The following is a 16652-nucleotide window of genomic DNA, read 5'->3' as shown; positions in this document are numbered from 1 at the left end:
GGAATGTAGTTAGAGGTATAAAATAATCTGCATAATATAACAGGAAATGGATGATCTCTCTCTCTCTTTTAAATACTTTTTTTCTTTATACTTATTCTCCTATAAAACACCTACAAACATGTATCATTTTATTAAGTAAAAATTATCTTAGCCAAATATGAATGAAAAAGTGATTTAAAAGACCTGTATCATTCCACACTATTTTTGAGCAGAAAGACTGACTAGATATTAACACAAATGGGTTTAAATGTGAAGCTGCCATAAAAGCAGGCACATAAATGTAATTCTCCTAGACGCTATTTTGATGCACATTTTTGATTCCATGAATATTTTATGAAATGGCCCAAACTAAAGCCATATAACATTCCTGCATTACTGATGCTTGCGCCCGTAAGCTACAAACATTAGAGGCATGATTGAATGCATTAAAATGAACTCATTCAGCAGCACATTGATTACTTGAAGGGGGGGGGGAGGCAAAAGAAGAGTTACTCCACTTAAGAAAACAGTACACAAATTTGAAGTTTACAAGGCTGAAAAATAAAAAGGGGAAATGATATATTAAATAAGTAAACATATCTCTCTCTCCCAGATCTTTATGTAACAAACTGACATTAATTAGCTGTGCTGTTGATTAGACTGCTTCAACTATTATTCAAGTAATTTAAAATGATATGATCTGCAGAACTGAGTGCCCTGTTTTAGCTTCTTGTCTCAGTAATACTTGAAGCAACTAATTATTTTATTTTCTGGTGGACTTTACACTTACAATAAAAATAAGCCAGCTCAAAATCAATGGTATAAAAATACTCTTGGCAACCAATAAGGTACATTTGTTCAGCAGCACTGTGACAGAAAACACATTTAATATGTTGTTATTTTATTTTATTTTATATGGTTCACCTTATACTGAAAACTATAAAGAAACTAAAACCAAGAATCAATTATTATATTGTAGAATACTGGCATCAACTCTATTTCGAAGACATGTTTAGAGTAACCAAAAGAGAATGCAGCCATTCTGATATGAATTCTGATATGAATTCATTTAATTTAAGTGCTTGAGATATTTATATTCTATTTATGTTTCTACATTAATTTAATGACAATTAAGTGTCACAGAAAGCTCCCACCTAAGAAAGATATTTAAAATGGATGGAAATTTAGAAAACACAATATAGAAATTGCAACCCAGTAGGCAAATAACTTTTTATTCAGGTATGCCATTAAACTGGTCTTCAGATCAGTAACCTTTGTCAATAAAAAGTCAAGAGTATCCATAGAGCATGCTGGCTAAGCTCACAAAACAGAAGCACACCACAATATTTTGTAGGGAGACTGTTCACCATTATGTACTCAAGACAAGTAATTTTTTACAGGAATACCTTAAAAGGGGAATTATGTTGCAAGAAAAGGTGGTATTATTATTATTATTATTATTATTATTATTCCGCCCTTTCCCCAGAACTGGGACTCAGAGCAGCTTACAAGATAAAAACAGTACCAAAGTCTCTTTTGGTACCATTCTCATTATTTTAAGGCAAAGACCTTTTTATTGTTTTATTCTATTTGGTTTTCTTGGTCTTATGGAGTTCACAATTTTCCATGTTGTATTTTGAAACTTTTTAAGTTGCCCTTGGAATTTTATTAAACAACAATGTAAAAATCCTGATATATGTATATATATATGTTCTAGCATCAAGCAAATGCCTTTGAATTATATAGGGTTGTGAGATTTAAAAAAAGACAATAAGCAAGTAGTCAAGTCAGTATTAGTCAGTAAGCGTTATGGTGATATCCCATCCTTTTTTTTATTGATCAGGATGCTGATCAGACTGCTGGGCCAGAGAATCTGACATTTTATACAACCAGGTGAAATGCTATTGGCCCTTTGTATCACCTGGCACCTGTGGGAAGTAGTTGCCAACTCCATTGGCGACATTAAAATAGAGCAGACAGTAGGGCAGAGTCTCCCTCTTCTGGTGATCTATCATAATTTCAAAGGCGATAAGGTCTAGCCATCAGATGAACTTTTTATGGTGCTATATTAATTACTGCTGTAATTCAGAAATACTTTCTAATTCAGCCATGGTAATATACAATAATTTAGGGACAAGATGCAGCCAAAGTAAGCAATTTTAAACCTACCTGAATGAATTTGAGACAGATTTAAAGCTTAACTGACCCATTGAAATTGGGATTTCATTTTTAGCTGGACTACATCTTAGTTTAGATTTTTTTTATAATATTACAATTATATTTCTAGCAGCATAGGCAATTCACAATAAAAATATTATGTAGACAACTATTTCATCAACATTATTCTTAGTGTCACTAAAAAGGGCATCTCTTCCATCAATACCTTTTCCTGCTAAATACTTGGAGTAACTTTACCATTACAAAAGTTTTTATTCTATAGCTAATAGTGTTCGAAGGCCATGTCAAGCTTTGAAGGGGAAAAAAAACCTCACCCTTTTCTTCGTGAAGGTAGCTTTGAATGAAGCTTCAACTCTGTACTACTCATTAAACAGTAAATAATTAAAATACCGTGAAAATAGTCAGGTGAAATACAAGCAGCGGTGTCAGTAACAGACTTAAAAGAGAAGAGTGAGAAAATGAATTTTAAAAATGCAATGAAATAATTCATTTGAAGTTTTAATAAATTTCATTTGCAGCCTTGTTTAAAGATATATTAGACTTAAGGGATGGGGGTCTAATTATGATCCAAATAGGCAAGTGGAAATTTTAAAGCAGTTTTCTTTTCAGGAGCTGTTCTCATGGACTCCCAAACTGCTTTAAAAAACTTCTTTAACTTTAAGAAAGAGGTTTGGGGATTTAAGATGAGAGCAGTTCAAAAGGAAACACTCAGACAGTTTTTCCTTTAAACTGTGATTGTGCCAAACAACCAAATTGGTTTTTGAATGTAGTACAATTCAAAGAGAGGTTGAAGGTTCATTGGACATATCTTCAGAAGAGGAAACCTGGCAAACAAAAGCACAAATGATATATGCCCTGCAGTGGATCACAGCCTATATTTTTTCTCAGTATACGACTAGTAATTTCAGTATAACAAATAAAATCATAACAATAATAAATAAACCTTTATTTATGATTAATGAAATATTTTAATTGATAATATATTGCACATGATAACAAATAAAATCATAACAATAATAAATAAACCTTTATTTATGATTAATGAAATATTTTAATTGATAATATATTGCACATGATGGCATGTACATGCTACAGAGCATCTAATGTAATTTTAACCAATAATGAGTCCTCCATGAAAACAAGCTATCGGTATTGAGCTATACCTGTGATTCAGAAGACTCTTCATTAACAGAGCATATGTCGGGAAGGAAGGAGCTGAATTACGCAAAGACAGTTAGAGGGTGTGGTTATTTAGAGCAGCAAACAAATGTTTCATAACAAATCCTTTCCATGTGTTCAGTTCTCATTAAATTTCAGCTCTTACACCCACATATGTATTTTAGTATGATGATAATTGCTTATAGCTTTTTGTCATGTCAAATTCATAATTTGTCATGTCAAATTTGAGATTTCAAAATATGATTCATTCAAACTGGAGATAAAAATAATTAGTGGGAATCAATTCAAGCCAATAACTGCCAGTTAAATATCTAAAGCAATATACTGACTTTAGTGTAATAAGATTACATATTTTGTATGAGAAGGAAAATCCTGTGGTCATACAGATGGACCACACTATCTAATAAGGCTTTCAATCACTTGGCTCTTCAGACTTGTCATTTTGGATTTATGGGAACTTCCCTCTGGTCATGGAATGGCATGGAAATGCAACAATGTCAGTGACAATTAACATACTGTGGAACTCTCATATTGACCTCTCAAATCAAACTTCACCGACTAATTAAGATGGTTATATGTTTTAAGGCAATGGGCAAAATGAAACCGTCACTGTCCAATGGAAGAGTAATGTACTCGGTAACAACTCTCAACAGGGAAATTACATTCTAAAATTGGCTTCAAATAAGATTTAGGAACTTGATTATATCAAAAACGAGGGAATTCTTGAGGTTGTTTGTTGTCTAGTTTAGCATGTCTTTAACTTCCAGGAAACTTCATGTTCTACCTTGGTTATGCCAGAAGTGTCATTAGAAGGGTGCAGACCACACTGGATGCCACCTTGCTGTGTGTGTGTATGTGAATAACCAATGGGATGGTCACTCTTATCCATCCCAAGTCCCCAGGGCTTCCCCTCCACCAGCCAGGCACCTCTGCTGCCCATTCACTGTGGCTGATGGTAGGTGTGGAGTGCTACTGCTGCCTGGAAGCCCCCTTCTGGGTCTGGTGTGTCTACTAGGCAACTGAGATAGGGTGTCGCCTCCATTTCTGTTTCACTCAGCAGCCATGCCAGACCCAGAAGAAGTTGCCAAGTTGCAGCTGCAGTGCATCCCCCCCCATTAGCAGCTGTTGGTGGGGTATGGGATGTTGCTGCCACCCAGGAGCCCCTCTGGATCTGGCATTGCTGGGTGAGTAGGAAAGGGTTTCACCCTCCCCCCCCCCACTTGCTCAGCAACCATGCCAGATCCAGAACAGGCTGCCAGGCCAGCAGCAACACCACATTCCCACCATGGCAGAGGCTGGCTCGAGGAGCGGGGTGGCTTGAGCATGTTCCAGGCAGGCAGGCAGGCTAGGAAGTGACAGCATGAGTTACCACAGGGATGACACCAACCCTAGTGACAGCACAGGTTATACTCAATAACTTTTCAAAATGCCAATTTGAATTCTGAAGTACATTACCTAGTTCACAAATACATCTCTACAGCATATTAAGATAACTTTCTGTGCAATAGCTACAATCCTGCTACCCACTGTGATGAAAACAAAACACTGAGTGACTTCTTTAGAATCGGATATACCTTCCCCCAGCAGACTGCTCAGAGCATTTGCTGCAAGAGATACTGCCATGTTTCTGATCCTGCTCAACAGAGCCAAGTTAGCTCCCTAGTTCACTTGAGGAGATAAGTTTGGTGAAATGACAGAGATAACAAATGTCTTTGTGGAAGACTTGAAATCTGAGGTCAGCAATACAGTGGCCCTGGACATCCACTGCCCAAGTCTGCCAAGTAAAGTTTTATTTCTAATCTTTGGTGTTTAATTTCTTGGGATAATAAAGGCATAAAATCCCATATGATCTTGGAAGCTAAGTAGGGTCAGCACTGATTAGTACCTGAATGGGAGACTGCCAACAAAAATCAGGTGCTGTAGGCTATACGTCAGAGGAAGGAACTGGAAAAACCACCTCTGAGTATTGCTTGACTAGGAAAACCCCATGAAATAATAAGATTGCCATAAATCAGGTTAACTGAAGGCATGCATGCGCGCGTGCGCGCGCGCGCACACACACACACACACACTCTTCAGGGATTTGGAAGAAGTGTGGGTAGTGATCTAGGAGTGGAGACTGGGGTTATAAGTTGGCATGATGAATTAATGAATGGTGTGTATGTGTGTGGGTGGGGGAGACAGGGGGAGAGTGAGTGAGAGAATTTCTACATATTTATACTATTTGGAGAAAACAATTTGAGTGAGGGTAATATGCTGATCTCAGTAAATTAATTTTAGACAAATTTATTTACAGATGACTTGTGGCTTTCTTTTTAATGAAATAGGTGTTCTGTTGGAACAGAGCAGAGCAGAGCAGAATACTGAGGTTCAAAGAAATGTGTGTGTTCACTAACCTCATCAGGTTGTCTTTCTATGAAATGTGTGTTTTGTTGCAGTAGTAAAATTCATGATTGCCCACATGATCTTGCACATTTCTGCCCTGGAAGCAGGCTGTGGCAACTACACAGCACGGTCTGTGTGCAGCAGAAAAAGAAGCCCCAAATAGGGGCTTCTTTTTGCACTGCAGAATGGGCACCATTGCCACACTCGTGCACCATGATGATTGCCCCTCATGCACGCGCTGTTTGGATGCAGCGCTCGAGGCATGTCATTGGTGCACACGCCGTTTGGACACCTATGCGCCAAGATGGCAACTGGACAGCGCAGTAGGGTTCGGGAGCGTGTGGACACTCCGCTCCCCCGGGCGTTAATTTCGGACCCAGGCCGTCGCATAGCGCCAGTCTGTACCAAGCCTTAGATAACATAATTAGTACTGGTTTACAGATGGACCTCTGCCATTTGCTTGTCCAGCTCTTAGGGATATTTTTTTCTGTTTATACATCTTGAGGATGTTGACAGATATTCTAGAGGGGCAAAATCTAATAGATGTGGTTTTGATCCATGCCTCCTCCTAAACTGCCAGAAGAGAACTGACCCATGTGGGTTAGTCAAGAGGTGAATGACTTCATATGTGAAGGCATTGTACTACCTAGCCCATAGACCAGCATTGGCCAAAGGATCACCACTTTGAGCAGCACTATTCTAGAGGATAAAAAAATCAGATTAGTAGTTAATTAGCACACCCTATATACACTTTATTTTGAGATACAAATATTTTGTTATATTTTGTTATAATAACAATTATACAGAGGCCAACGAAATGATTGTGGAAAGGTCATGATGATCTTTAAGTGAACCTCTCATGAGTGGTCATATAAGACCTAAGCGCATGTGGAAAGGACCCATGAATCTTAATGGGTGTAAGTATTGCTTCTTCCCAGCCGCCTACCACACAAAAGAAGTACAGTTGTCCCTCCATATTCATTGGGTTAGGGGAACAAGACCCCCGTGAATATGGAAAAACCGCAAATAACAAAAACACTGTTTTTACCTGAGAGGACACCTCTCTAGATGTCTCTAGATCCTCCAGTGCAGGTCTGTGGTCAATGTCCAACATACACTGACCATAGAATGGCACTGGAGTAGCTACAAATGGTCTTTCAGTGCAACTTTTAGTTAAAGTTGACCACAGAGTTGCACTGGAGGACCTAGAGATTCCTAGAGAAACCATATTAATGAAATCCGTGAATAATCAAATCCGCAAATATCAAAGCCGCAAATATGGAGGGATGACTGTATTTCAGCCTAAAGCAGTAAGTCAGTCTCCCTGCTAGCCTCCACTGTCTTTCACAATGCTTCATACTGTTCCAAACTCCCTGAGAGTATCCTGATTTTATCACAGCTTGATTAGATCACTGTTACTGCCATCCACCAAAAATATTCCTTATGTAACACTGAAGTTAAAACCATCAACCAGCTGGGAATCCCATTGTTTCTGGGATCCCTGGAAAATCCACTCTAACTACCTCAAGACAGAATTTGTCCCATAAATATCCTCATTTGGGCATTCCCACTTTTGGTCCAGTTTGGAATCAGGCAGAAACTATGTCAGATTCAGATTTCTTAGTACTGCAGCCAAGGGAGAGGGCTGAGCTACATTCAACACATAGCCTTCTCCAGACTGGCGCATCACCTTTGTAATTGGTAATGTACTGCCCTACCCTAAAAATCACTATCCACTACCATCTTTTGTATCTTAATCCGTGTGTATGTGTGTGAGTGTTTTGTGTGTGAATTGATTCCCCTTTTTAGAAATAAACTTAACTAATTTGTAGCCTGCCGCTGGAGTTCTTTGAGTTCGGAACCAAAGTCTGAGCTAGAGTTACTCTGGCCTTCTCACTGCTCCCCATTGAGCATACATGCCAGTATGCTGCACTGGCAGTATGCTGTACTGGCATGTGTATGTAATCCGCCTTGATCATTAGAAAGGCGGGCTAGAAATAAATATATTATTATTATTATTATTACATTAATTTCCCCACTGCTACAATTTGTGGGTGCCCTCCCTGGACCCTAGGTTTCTGGATACCAAATACCACTACTGTTGTAAGTCACAAGATTCTAACTATACCCCTAAGATTTTTTAACAACTCAGGAAGATCACTGGCTGAGATTATTTGAAAATGAGAGCTGTGCTATCATCAATATATTTTAGATTCCCAACTGATATCTGGCACAGAAAATGTACTGAATGAAGATAACAACTACAATAATGGAAGTTTATTCCACTCAGTTTAGGGATGTTCCGAGTCACAGAATAGATGGTCCATGAACAGGAACTAGGTCTATTTTCACTAGGGTGGTGTCTGCATAGGCCAGAATACTCAGAGAATGGCCTGGAGTATTCTGGGCCTAGAGCTGCCCTGACATCTCCCCATTACTTGGCACTCTGGAGCAACAGCAAGAGGTTATTCATGTGTGCATCCCGCTGTGCTGCCCACCACTTGCAGTTTGCTCCCTCTGAGGCAGAAAATGAGATGCTCAGCATTCATCACATGTCTGGGCATCTCGTTCTGACCTCAAAAGGAAGCGGCTCACTGCAGCAACGAGAAGCACAGCAGGATACATTGTATATAGCCACCTGCAGTTGCTCTGGAGGGCTTCAGAAGAACCACAGCAAAAGGTGATTTTAAAAAAATGTGTAAAGGGTATATGGTGGGTTTGGTTGTGAACTGGTCAGATGTCGCCCAAACAGTTTGCACCAGACCCAAATGAGGTGGAGAGGATAACATGTTTTATATTAAAGGCCAAAAAGATTGTTGCATTCAAACTCTTAAAAATAATTAAAAACTAGCTATTCTTGTTACATTTAAGGAATGAAAAATAAAAGCTAATTTTTAAAACAGGGACTCTGTATACCTATAAAATTCACTTTCTATCCAGAGTTTTTATTTTAAATAATGGCATTACTTACTCTGGAAAGTACTCTTTGCTGAAATAAACTGATCTCATTGTGTTATATACCATATTGACCAGACAATAAAAACAGTAACCTATACTGAATACAATAATCCACATTCCTTTAATCCTTTCCAGCAGATAAGACTTTGTTGTTAAATCCTTTATAATGAAGGAATCCTGTGGATTCTCCAGCCACAAATTACTCCCTTGGAGTAAATTATTATTTTTCTACTTTCGTTAACTGTGCTTCACACTTCTGCAATAATAAAATGCTAATTAAAAAAAAATCTTGCACATATGGCAAATAGATCAGGCCGAATAGCACAGTCAGTTTTTGGCAAGTGTCTAGTGACCTATGCAGCATTCTTCAAAGCTCATTTGATTTTTTTTCCAGTAGATTATGCAATGTTTTTGTTCCAATGCCCTAGTTTTCAATGCACTTAAATACTGATTTTTATTTATTTTGGTCTTGTGTTCCATTAAATAGGCAGTGGGTTGCTAAGGATAATGAGTCACATTCAGCAAGACCCTTTGAACATATTAATGTGTATATTACTTTCTTAAAGCAACTTCACTTTTAATGTCTGAAAGGCAAACTGAATCCTAAAAATCCAGCAAAGTCTGATCATAGACCAAAATTCTCTAGTCATAACAGAGAGGGGAGAAAAAAAATGAAAGACATGCAATATTTTCAAAAGCTTATCAACACAATACAATACTGACTCTGATTGCCAGTACAGACCAGGAAAAAGAGCCAGCTTCCCAGTGGCTTGGGGGTGTGGTATATGCACAATGCATGCCTCACGCCAGGAACACACTGTGAAGCTGCACTAAGCAACCACATGGCGGTGGCATTGAGGCATTTTGGCGGCATGGCATTTAGACGCCACATGCTGCTGAAACGGGGGGAAACCACCATCATGGCGGCAAAGACACCTTTTTCCCAGAACAAAAAGGAGCAGCACTATTACTTCCCTTGATCTAGACACTATACATCTATTGATGCAGCCTAAAATCGCATTGGCTTTGTTAGCCGCCGCATTGCACTGTTAACTCATGTACAATTTATGGTCTACTTGGACTCCCAGATCCCTTTCACACATAGTCTCATTCAGCAAGGTGTCCCCCATCCTATATCTGTTCATTTCATTTTTCTGCCCTAAGTGCAGTACCTTACATTTCTCTGTGTTGAATTTCATTTTGTTAGCTCTGGCCCTGCTTTCTAATCTATTAAGGTCATTTTGAAGTTTGATCCTGTCCTCTGGGGTATTAGCTACTCCTCCTAATTTGGTGTCATCTGTAAATTTGATAAGTATGCCCCCAATTCTGTTATCCAAGTCATTGATAAAGATGTTGAATAGCACTGGGCCCAGGACAGAGCCCTGTGGGACCCCACTGGTCACTTCTCTCCAGGATGAAAAAGAGCCATTGTTGAGCACCCTTTGGGTTTGGCCAGTCAAACAATTACAAATTCATGTAACAGTTACATTGTCCAGCCCTCATTTCACTAGCTTGTTTGCAAGAATGTCATGGGGAACCCTGTCAAAAGCCTTACTGAAATCAAGGCTTGTGATAACATATTTAGCCACAACAGGGGAATCCTAAAGAGGGACTACAACTTAATTTGTTTATGACTGCAGCAAAGGTAAAACTTTTTCACTGTGACTACATTTGGCAAGTTTTATCTATACTGCACTGAAAAGTTTTTCCAGATGTAACAGTACAGAGGCTTCTTGAGAAATCCAATGTTCTCTGCTTAAGAAAGGGGCAGATATCCTCACACAGGACAGAAACAGCCTGGATCTCAATGGAAGTTACTTTTTCAGTTGCAAATTGGAGTTGAAATTTTGTTTAGATTTTATGGCTCTTCTTCCCTGTTCCCACATGACCAAAAAAGGACACCAGTGATTGTAGAAACTGTTACCATATACCTTTGGCAAGGGTACTGACCTAAATTCTAACAGGAATTAACTGAGGAGTATACATTTCTCGTATCTTGTACTGAGCTGCCAAAATATAACTGGATAAATTCAAATTGCAGGAAATATCCTAGCCAAAATATTCTATTCCCTAATCAAATCCCTAATCTTAAAGCCGCAAAGTATATTTTCTTTGACCACAAAATAGGGATTGATAGCAGTATTGTTAACCTGTATTATTGCACAGATGGGTTTGGAAAGTAGATTTTTTAAAAAAAAAAAAAGCTAATGTTACAAATAGAATTTATAATATGGTTCACCCACTGCCTTCAGTACAATGACAAACTCTGAGTCTCCTGAAAGAATGTTGAGTATGGGGAGACAGAAATGTCTAACTGCTAAAAATAGTCCCCACATCCAGGTTGAAGATTGCTTCATAAAGCAGCCCTTCAAAGCAGCCCTGTGGAGGGGTGGGGGGAGCACTTAATATGACAGTTGCCACTTAGAGACTGTATTATAACCAGCGAAAATCGCTTCCCTGCTATGGGAAGCTCAATGGTGAACCTCACATAAGTCCGGATCCTGCTCTGGGCATTCCAGCATACCTTTTGTGCCGTTCAGATGCGGGAAGAGTACAGGGGACAATGAGGAGGCTTGCACTCAAGCCTTATAGCAGAGATTGTTCAACCTTTTTAATTACCCCATAAGCATGATATACAGTATTAGAAGCAGAAATGAAAGAGCTTGCTGATGAATTGGGACTATTTTACCTCAACAAGTAACTTCTACTGATATAAAAGAAGAGAACCGAACTGAAATGAACTGAAATGTAAATTCTGGGTGATACAAGAGAAATGGGTATATACTTGACTAGAAGTCAACTTCATATATAAGTCAAGAGCAAGTTTTGGAGCCCAAAATTATGGACTTTGATATGACCAGTAGATAGGTCAAGGGTAGAACTTAAGGCATGTAACAAGAAGTGTAAAGGATGAAGCAAAAACAACAACAACATCAATAACAAAATGGCAAAGAATGTACAAAATTCCAGCAGGCATAACTGTTTTTGCTCATCATAAAAACTGGATGGATTAGGAGGGAACTATGGCAAATCATGGCTGTGTGATGTGTCAGGAGGAGGGGAGGTAACCAGACACAGGTGGGGCTAAGAAAACACATACATGTCAAAAAGGATAAAAAGACAAGGCAAAGAAAATGGTGACTATGTTAGCAGTGGATTATAGCCTTTAATGTGATAACCTGGCCTGATTTTTAACCCAGTAAAGCTGACAAACATACAGAAATGTATTATTACTAATATGTAAGCCACCTGAAAGTAACCTACCTTGCTCCTCATAAAGAAGACCCATATTTGAATGAGCTTCTGCTTCTTTCTTGCCACCATCAATTTTAATCAGCTGAGCAGTTTTGTAACACTGTTCATAGAAGTAATTCCTTAACCATTTGTCTTCAGGCTTATTGAAGCAATGGGCCAAACTGAGTTGGTTAGCATACATCTCTTCATAATGTTCTTCAGTGAAAAGAAAATAATTATATGTTAGGTATAAGCAAATATACTTTACTTCAATGAACACAAGTCAAAAACATGCTTTTCTGTGCTATCTCTATATTACAATATAATTATGCACACACACACATACACAAGCACACATGCTTATGTAACTATCTACACAACATCTCCATTTACTGTTACACACAACCTCATTCAATATGCTAATAATGCCCTATTCTCTTGATGTATTTGCATAATCATTTCTAACAACCAGTCACTATCATAATAGTGGGGATTTCTGCCTTTTCTGCAGTCCACAAACTGCAACACCTTTTCCTCTCATTTAGTGGGAGAAACAAAAAGGTGAGTAGGGATTTACTGGTATAGCATAGTGCCATAGTCCTTAACTCATAATTTTTCCATTTGTTCCAAGGAGGTAGAGCACTATGTGAAACAAAACTAATGAATATCAGTTTTGTCAATGTTACTACACAGCACCAGTTAACTGCACATATTATACTGCCACAACAAATAATAATAATAATAATAATAATAGGATTTATTTATATACCGCCCAATCACTGGGAATCCGAGCGGTTTACAACAGAGGGGATAACAGACAGTTCCCTGCCCGCAGGCTTACAATCTAAAAGACATGACACAAAAGGAGAAGGGAATGGTGAGGGAGGGAGGGAATCAGGTCCAGCATTCTTCTCTCCCTCTGAGGCCTGGACCAAGGCAGATGGACCGGAGGGAGGGCTTGTCTTCTTCCAGGCAGGCTTGGTGGAGCTAGCCTGCCTCTCTCTCCCTCAAGATGGAGGATGAAGGGAGGGCTTGTCTTCTTCCAGGCAGGCAGTTGGAGCTAGCCTGCCTCTCTCTCTCTCCCTCAATATGTTAAAGCTGGATCAGATTATTCATATTCTGCCACTGGAATTAGAAATTTAAAAGGCTCAACAGTTTGACCTGAAACTTGACAATGCAGAAGTGACTCTCTCTATGGTCCATGATAATTTTGAGGTAAAAGGGGTAAGAAAGAGTTTTTTTCTCCCTCTTTCCCTGGATTCTTTTTTTTTTTTAATTCCCTTAATAATCAGCTACACTTACATACTATACCTTCATCCTCCTGCCCACCCCACATGATGATACAGAAGTCTTTCTGTATGGAGCTTTCTTCTGAGTTCTGTTGATTTTTAATGAAAAATACAAACATGTTCTATTATGTACACAATGTACATATTATGCATTATTGGACAGAGGTTCGAGGATATTTGACATGGAACAACAAGCAATTTCTTGAAAGATGCTTGTGACAGGTTAAAGACCTATGTTGCTTTTTACTTCCAAGCTCAGAAGGTCCTCTGTCACTAACACTTGTCCTGCTTTTACCCTTTAATGCTATCCTTAAGAGCTAGGGTCTCAAGTCTCTCCATAGACCAGCTTCATTATTTTAGATAGCATATATATTCTTCTTTACAGTTTGTAGTGATCAGTCAGAGTCAACTACTGTAAAACAAGCATAACTTTTACTGAGAAACATACAGAAATGAAGTATTTTCTGTGAGTTAACTTCAAGCTTAGTACGGTTACATTAAAAATCAATGCTCTTCTGGCACTGTCTATTGATTGACAACCAGTTATCAAGCTGCACTTCACCACAAAATTAGCCAGCTTCTAAAGGTGACACAATGCTTAACTAATGTAGAAATTGGACAATAAAATTTCAAGAAAGCAAAGCCTATGAGGGTGGAAAAACAGACCGTACCTATTGTCAGTAATGAACTGGAGGAGGGCAAACAAATTGAAGCTTAATCCAGACATGATAGAGGTGCTGCTGGTCAGTTAAAAGGCAGACCAGGGAACAGGGATTCAGCCAGTGTTAGATGGGGACACACTCCCCCTGAAATCTCAGGTTCATGCTCTTGAACTCATCATCAAATTTGACATAGCTTCAGGGACTGCTGATCCATTTTCACAGAGAATTCAAAGCACTGGTTTTGTCCTATAAAGCCTTATGCAGCTCAGCTCCAGACTTTAACTGGTAAGGATATGGGACAGAAGCTGCTCTGTGGTTATTCCTAGACCCCAAGGAAGGTCTGATCTGCTGCCTCTCTGCTGCCTTTTTGCCAGCAGGAAAAGGACCCTGTTAAACAGTCTTGGCTGCCCAAGGTAAAGTGATTGCAATTCTGTGTGATGTTTCTAGTGCGTAATCTGTCTTTTAAGTGTTTTGTTTTGATTTTTTAATGTTTTAAAATCAGTAGTTTAATTGAATGTATGGTTTAATTCATTTTAACTTTTATACTCCATATTGTTTTAGATATTCTTTGTTGTTATATTGTAAACTGCTTTGAGTCTCTTCCAGGAGAAAAGCAGGATATAAATCAAATAAATAAACAGCTGGAGGCCACTCATCAGATTTTCAACTCCTGTAAATAAGCCAATCTTAAGAAAGTGGGAAACGGAGAAATATGAACTGCAGTTTTATTTGTGCCATTGTCATACTGCAGAGACGGGAAAATATTTTAGACCTCAGGACCACATTGGCTCTGATCAGACATATTGTGAGATGAATGGCAACAGTGGAGGGACCAACCTACTGCTGATATTTGTCTTCATGAACCTGTCTTCATTTGTCTATCCAGATCCCATCTGTGTACTTCAGCTTCTGCTCCCAACACTCACTATGCTACAGTTCACTGTATGGTACAATTCCTTGCTTCCACAAAATCATTGTGGCAATGAATTTACCAATTTCCAAAGTGTGCCTAGAGATCAAGTAATTCAGTATTTTGCTAGCTGATAATGGCATGCACCACCTCCATCTCCCACCCTTTTGTGGCTGACTCTGATCCTGCACTACCATTTTTGCTCTCTCAAGGGGGACTTTAGGGCAGAACACTGATAATAATAATGTGGTGCTAATAACATCAGTGTATTAGCCAGCATGGTATACTGGTTTGACTGCTGGACTATGACTTCAGAGACCAGGGTCTGAATCCCAGTTTGGCTATGTAAATCCACTGAGTGACCTTGGGCAGGTCAAGTCATAATCTCTTGACCTCAGAGGATGGCAATGGCAAATTCTGAAGAAACATGCCAAGAAAACCCTATGATAGGTTTGCCTTAGGATCACCGTAGGTCAGAAATAACACAACCACCACCATTACATCAAGTTCCATACAATTCAACAGGGATCCCCAAAGGCTACATTATGTTTACTTTTCCTTAAACTTTCCTTTCCTTTTCCTGTCCATAAACAGAGGATTCTGTAAAGCTATGAAAGCCAACAAGGCTTATATTACATAGTATCTCCTTGGTAACCCATGTCAAATCCAGCAAAGCTGCCCTCCCTCCCAGTATGTGGACCTGTCTTTCTCTAATCATGCAATCATCCTTTCTCCATATGAGGCATATATTTTGGATGCACTTCGCAGGAGAGTTAGATCTGGACTGGATGGGAAAAGGAGCTGAGAAGACGATGTCCCATTCGACTTCAACAAAAGGAAGGAAAGAAGAACTTGATACAAAATGGCTCCCCTATCCCTTTAGTGTCAGGCTACATTTTATAGCCCATAAATGTGAAAGACTGTTAAAGAAGAGGTATTTTTGTCCAAGAGTGACTTTATCCCATTGCTACAATCACTACAACATTCACTGTTACTGTGTCATTAAAATGAATGCAGATTCTCATTGGCTCTGCAACTTCTACCTCCCCCAAATCCTTTTTGAATAAATGAGATTAATTTTCTGGACCAGGAAACAATTCTAAATAGTTTTGAGCAACAGATCTCTTGTGTTCAAAATTAAGCTCCAGAACTACAAGCCCTATTTCACACTGACAGTTTCTGTTCACAGGCCAGCCAACTAACTGCAGAAATAGGAAGTAGTACAAGCAAGAAGACACACTGATTTCCATAAGAATAAGAAGCAGCCAATGCTTTTGCTAAATTTACAGGCCACAATAGATAAATAAGTACATAAATATCCTTAACTCACACCTCTATCAGAGATTATATCAGTGGAGTTTTGTGGTAAACATTCTTTCAGAATTCAGGTTATTTTTAAAGATAAATGGCATATTAGAATGAGCTGCAAAAGAGGTGATTTGGGAACATTTAAATGAATTTGAGTCTCTGGGACCAAATGTACTGCATTGAACTTAATAAAGTGTTTTGAAAATGAATCTCAGAGGCTCAGAGGTTTTTGAGAATCTTCAGTGAAAAAGTGAGGCCTCTGCACACAGAGGGGGCATATACATTAGGTCCTTGATATCCACTGGGGTTTGGTTCCAGGACTGCCCTCCCTGTGGATACCAACATTTGTGGATGCTAAAATCCCATTAAATGCAATGGCATTGTAAAATGATTTCCCTTACATAAAATACAGTGCGCCCGTGCCATACGCGGGTGCGCCATATGCGGCCTTGAGCATACGCGCTCAAGCTGCGGCGCGCGCGCGGGGCGGAAGGGGCGGCGCGTCCCATTCAATTGAATGGGCGCACGCCCCCGTTGCGCCCTGCACGCGCCTGCGCTGCCGCGCACGAG

At 39.2% G+C, this 16652-nt stretch overlaps 1 protein-coding gene across 9 annotated transcripts in view; it reads right to left on the bottom strand.

Annotated features, from left to right (window-relative positions):
* The window catches only part of TTC29 (tetratricopeptide repeat domain 29), a 130624-nt gene that overhangs the window by 84008 nt on the left and 29964 nt on the right, over nucleotides 1-16652 (bottom strand). For all 9 annotated transcript variants that reach the window (XM_089527031.1, XM_089527029.1, XM_089527028.1 and 6 more), the window contains one exon: nucleotides 11944-12129. In XM_089527031.1, the coding sequence (XP_089383157.1) occupies nucleotides 11944-12129 (186 nt within the window). The remainder of the gene's footprint in view (nucleotides 1-11943; nucleotides 12130-16652) is intronic.

Source organism: Sceloporus occidentalis, unplaced genomic scaffold, assembly GCF_023333645.1.
Source record: "Sceloporus occidentalis isolate IW3139 unplaced genomic scaffold, rSceOcc1.0.p SCAF_5, whole genome shotgun sequence".
Classification (NCBI taxonomy): Eukaryota; Metazoa; Chordata; class Lepidosauria; order Squamata; family Phrynosomatidae; genus Sceloporus; species Sceloporus occidentalis.
Note: the sequence above shows the minus strand (reverse complement) of the source record. Positions and strands in the feature narration are given on the sequence as shown.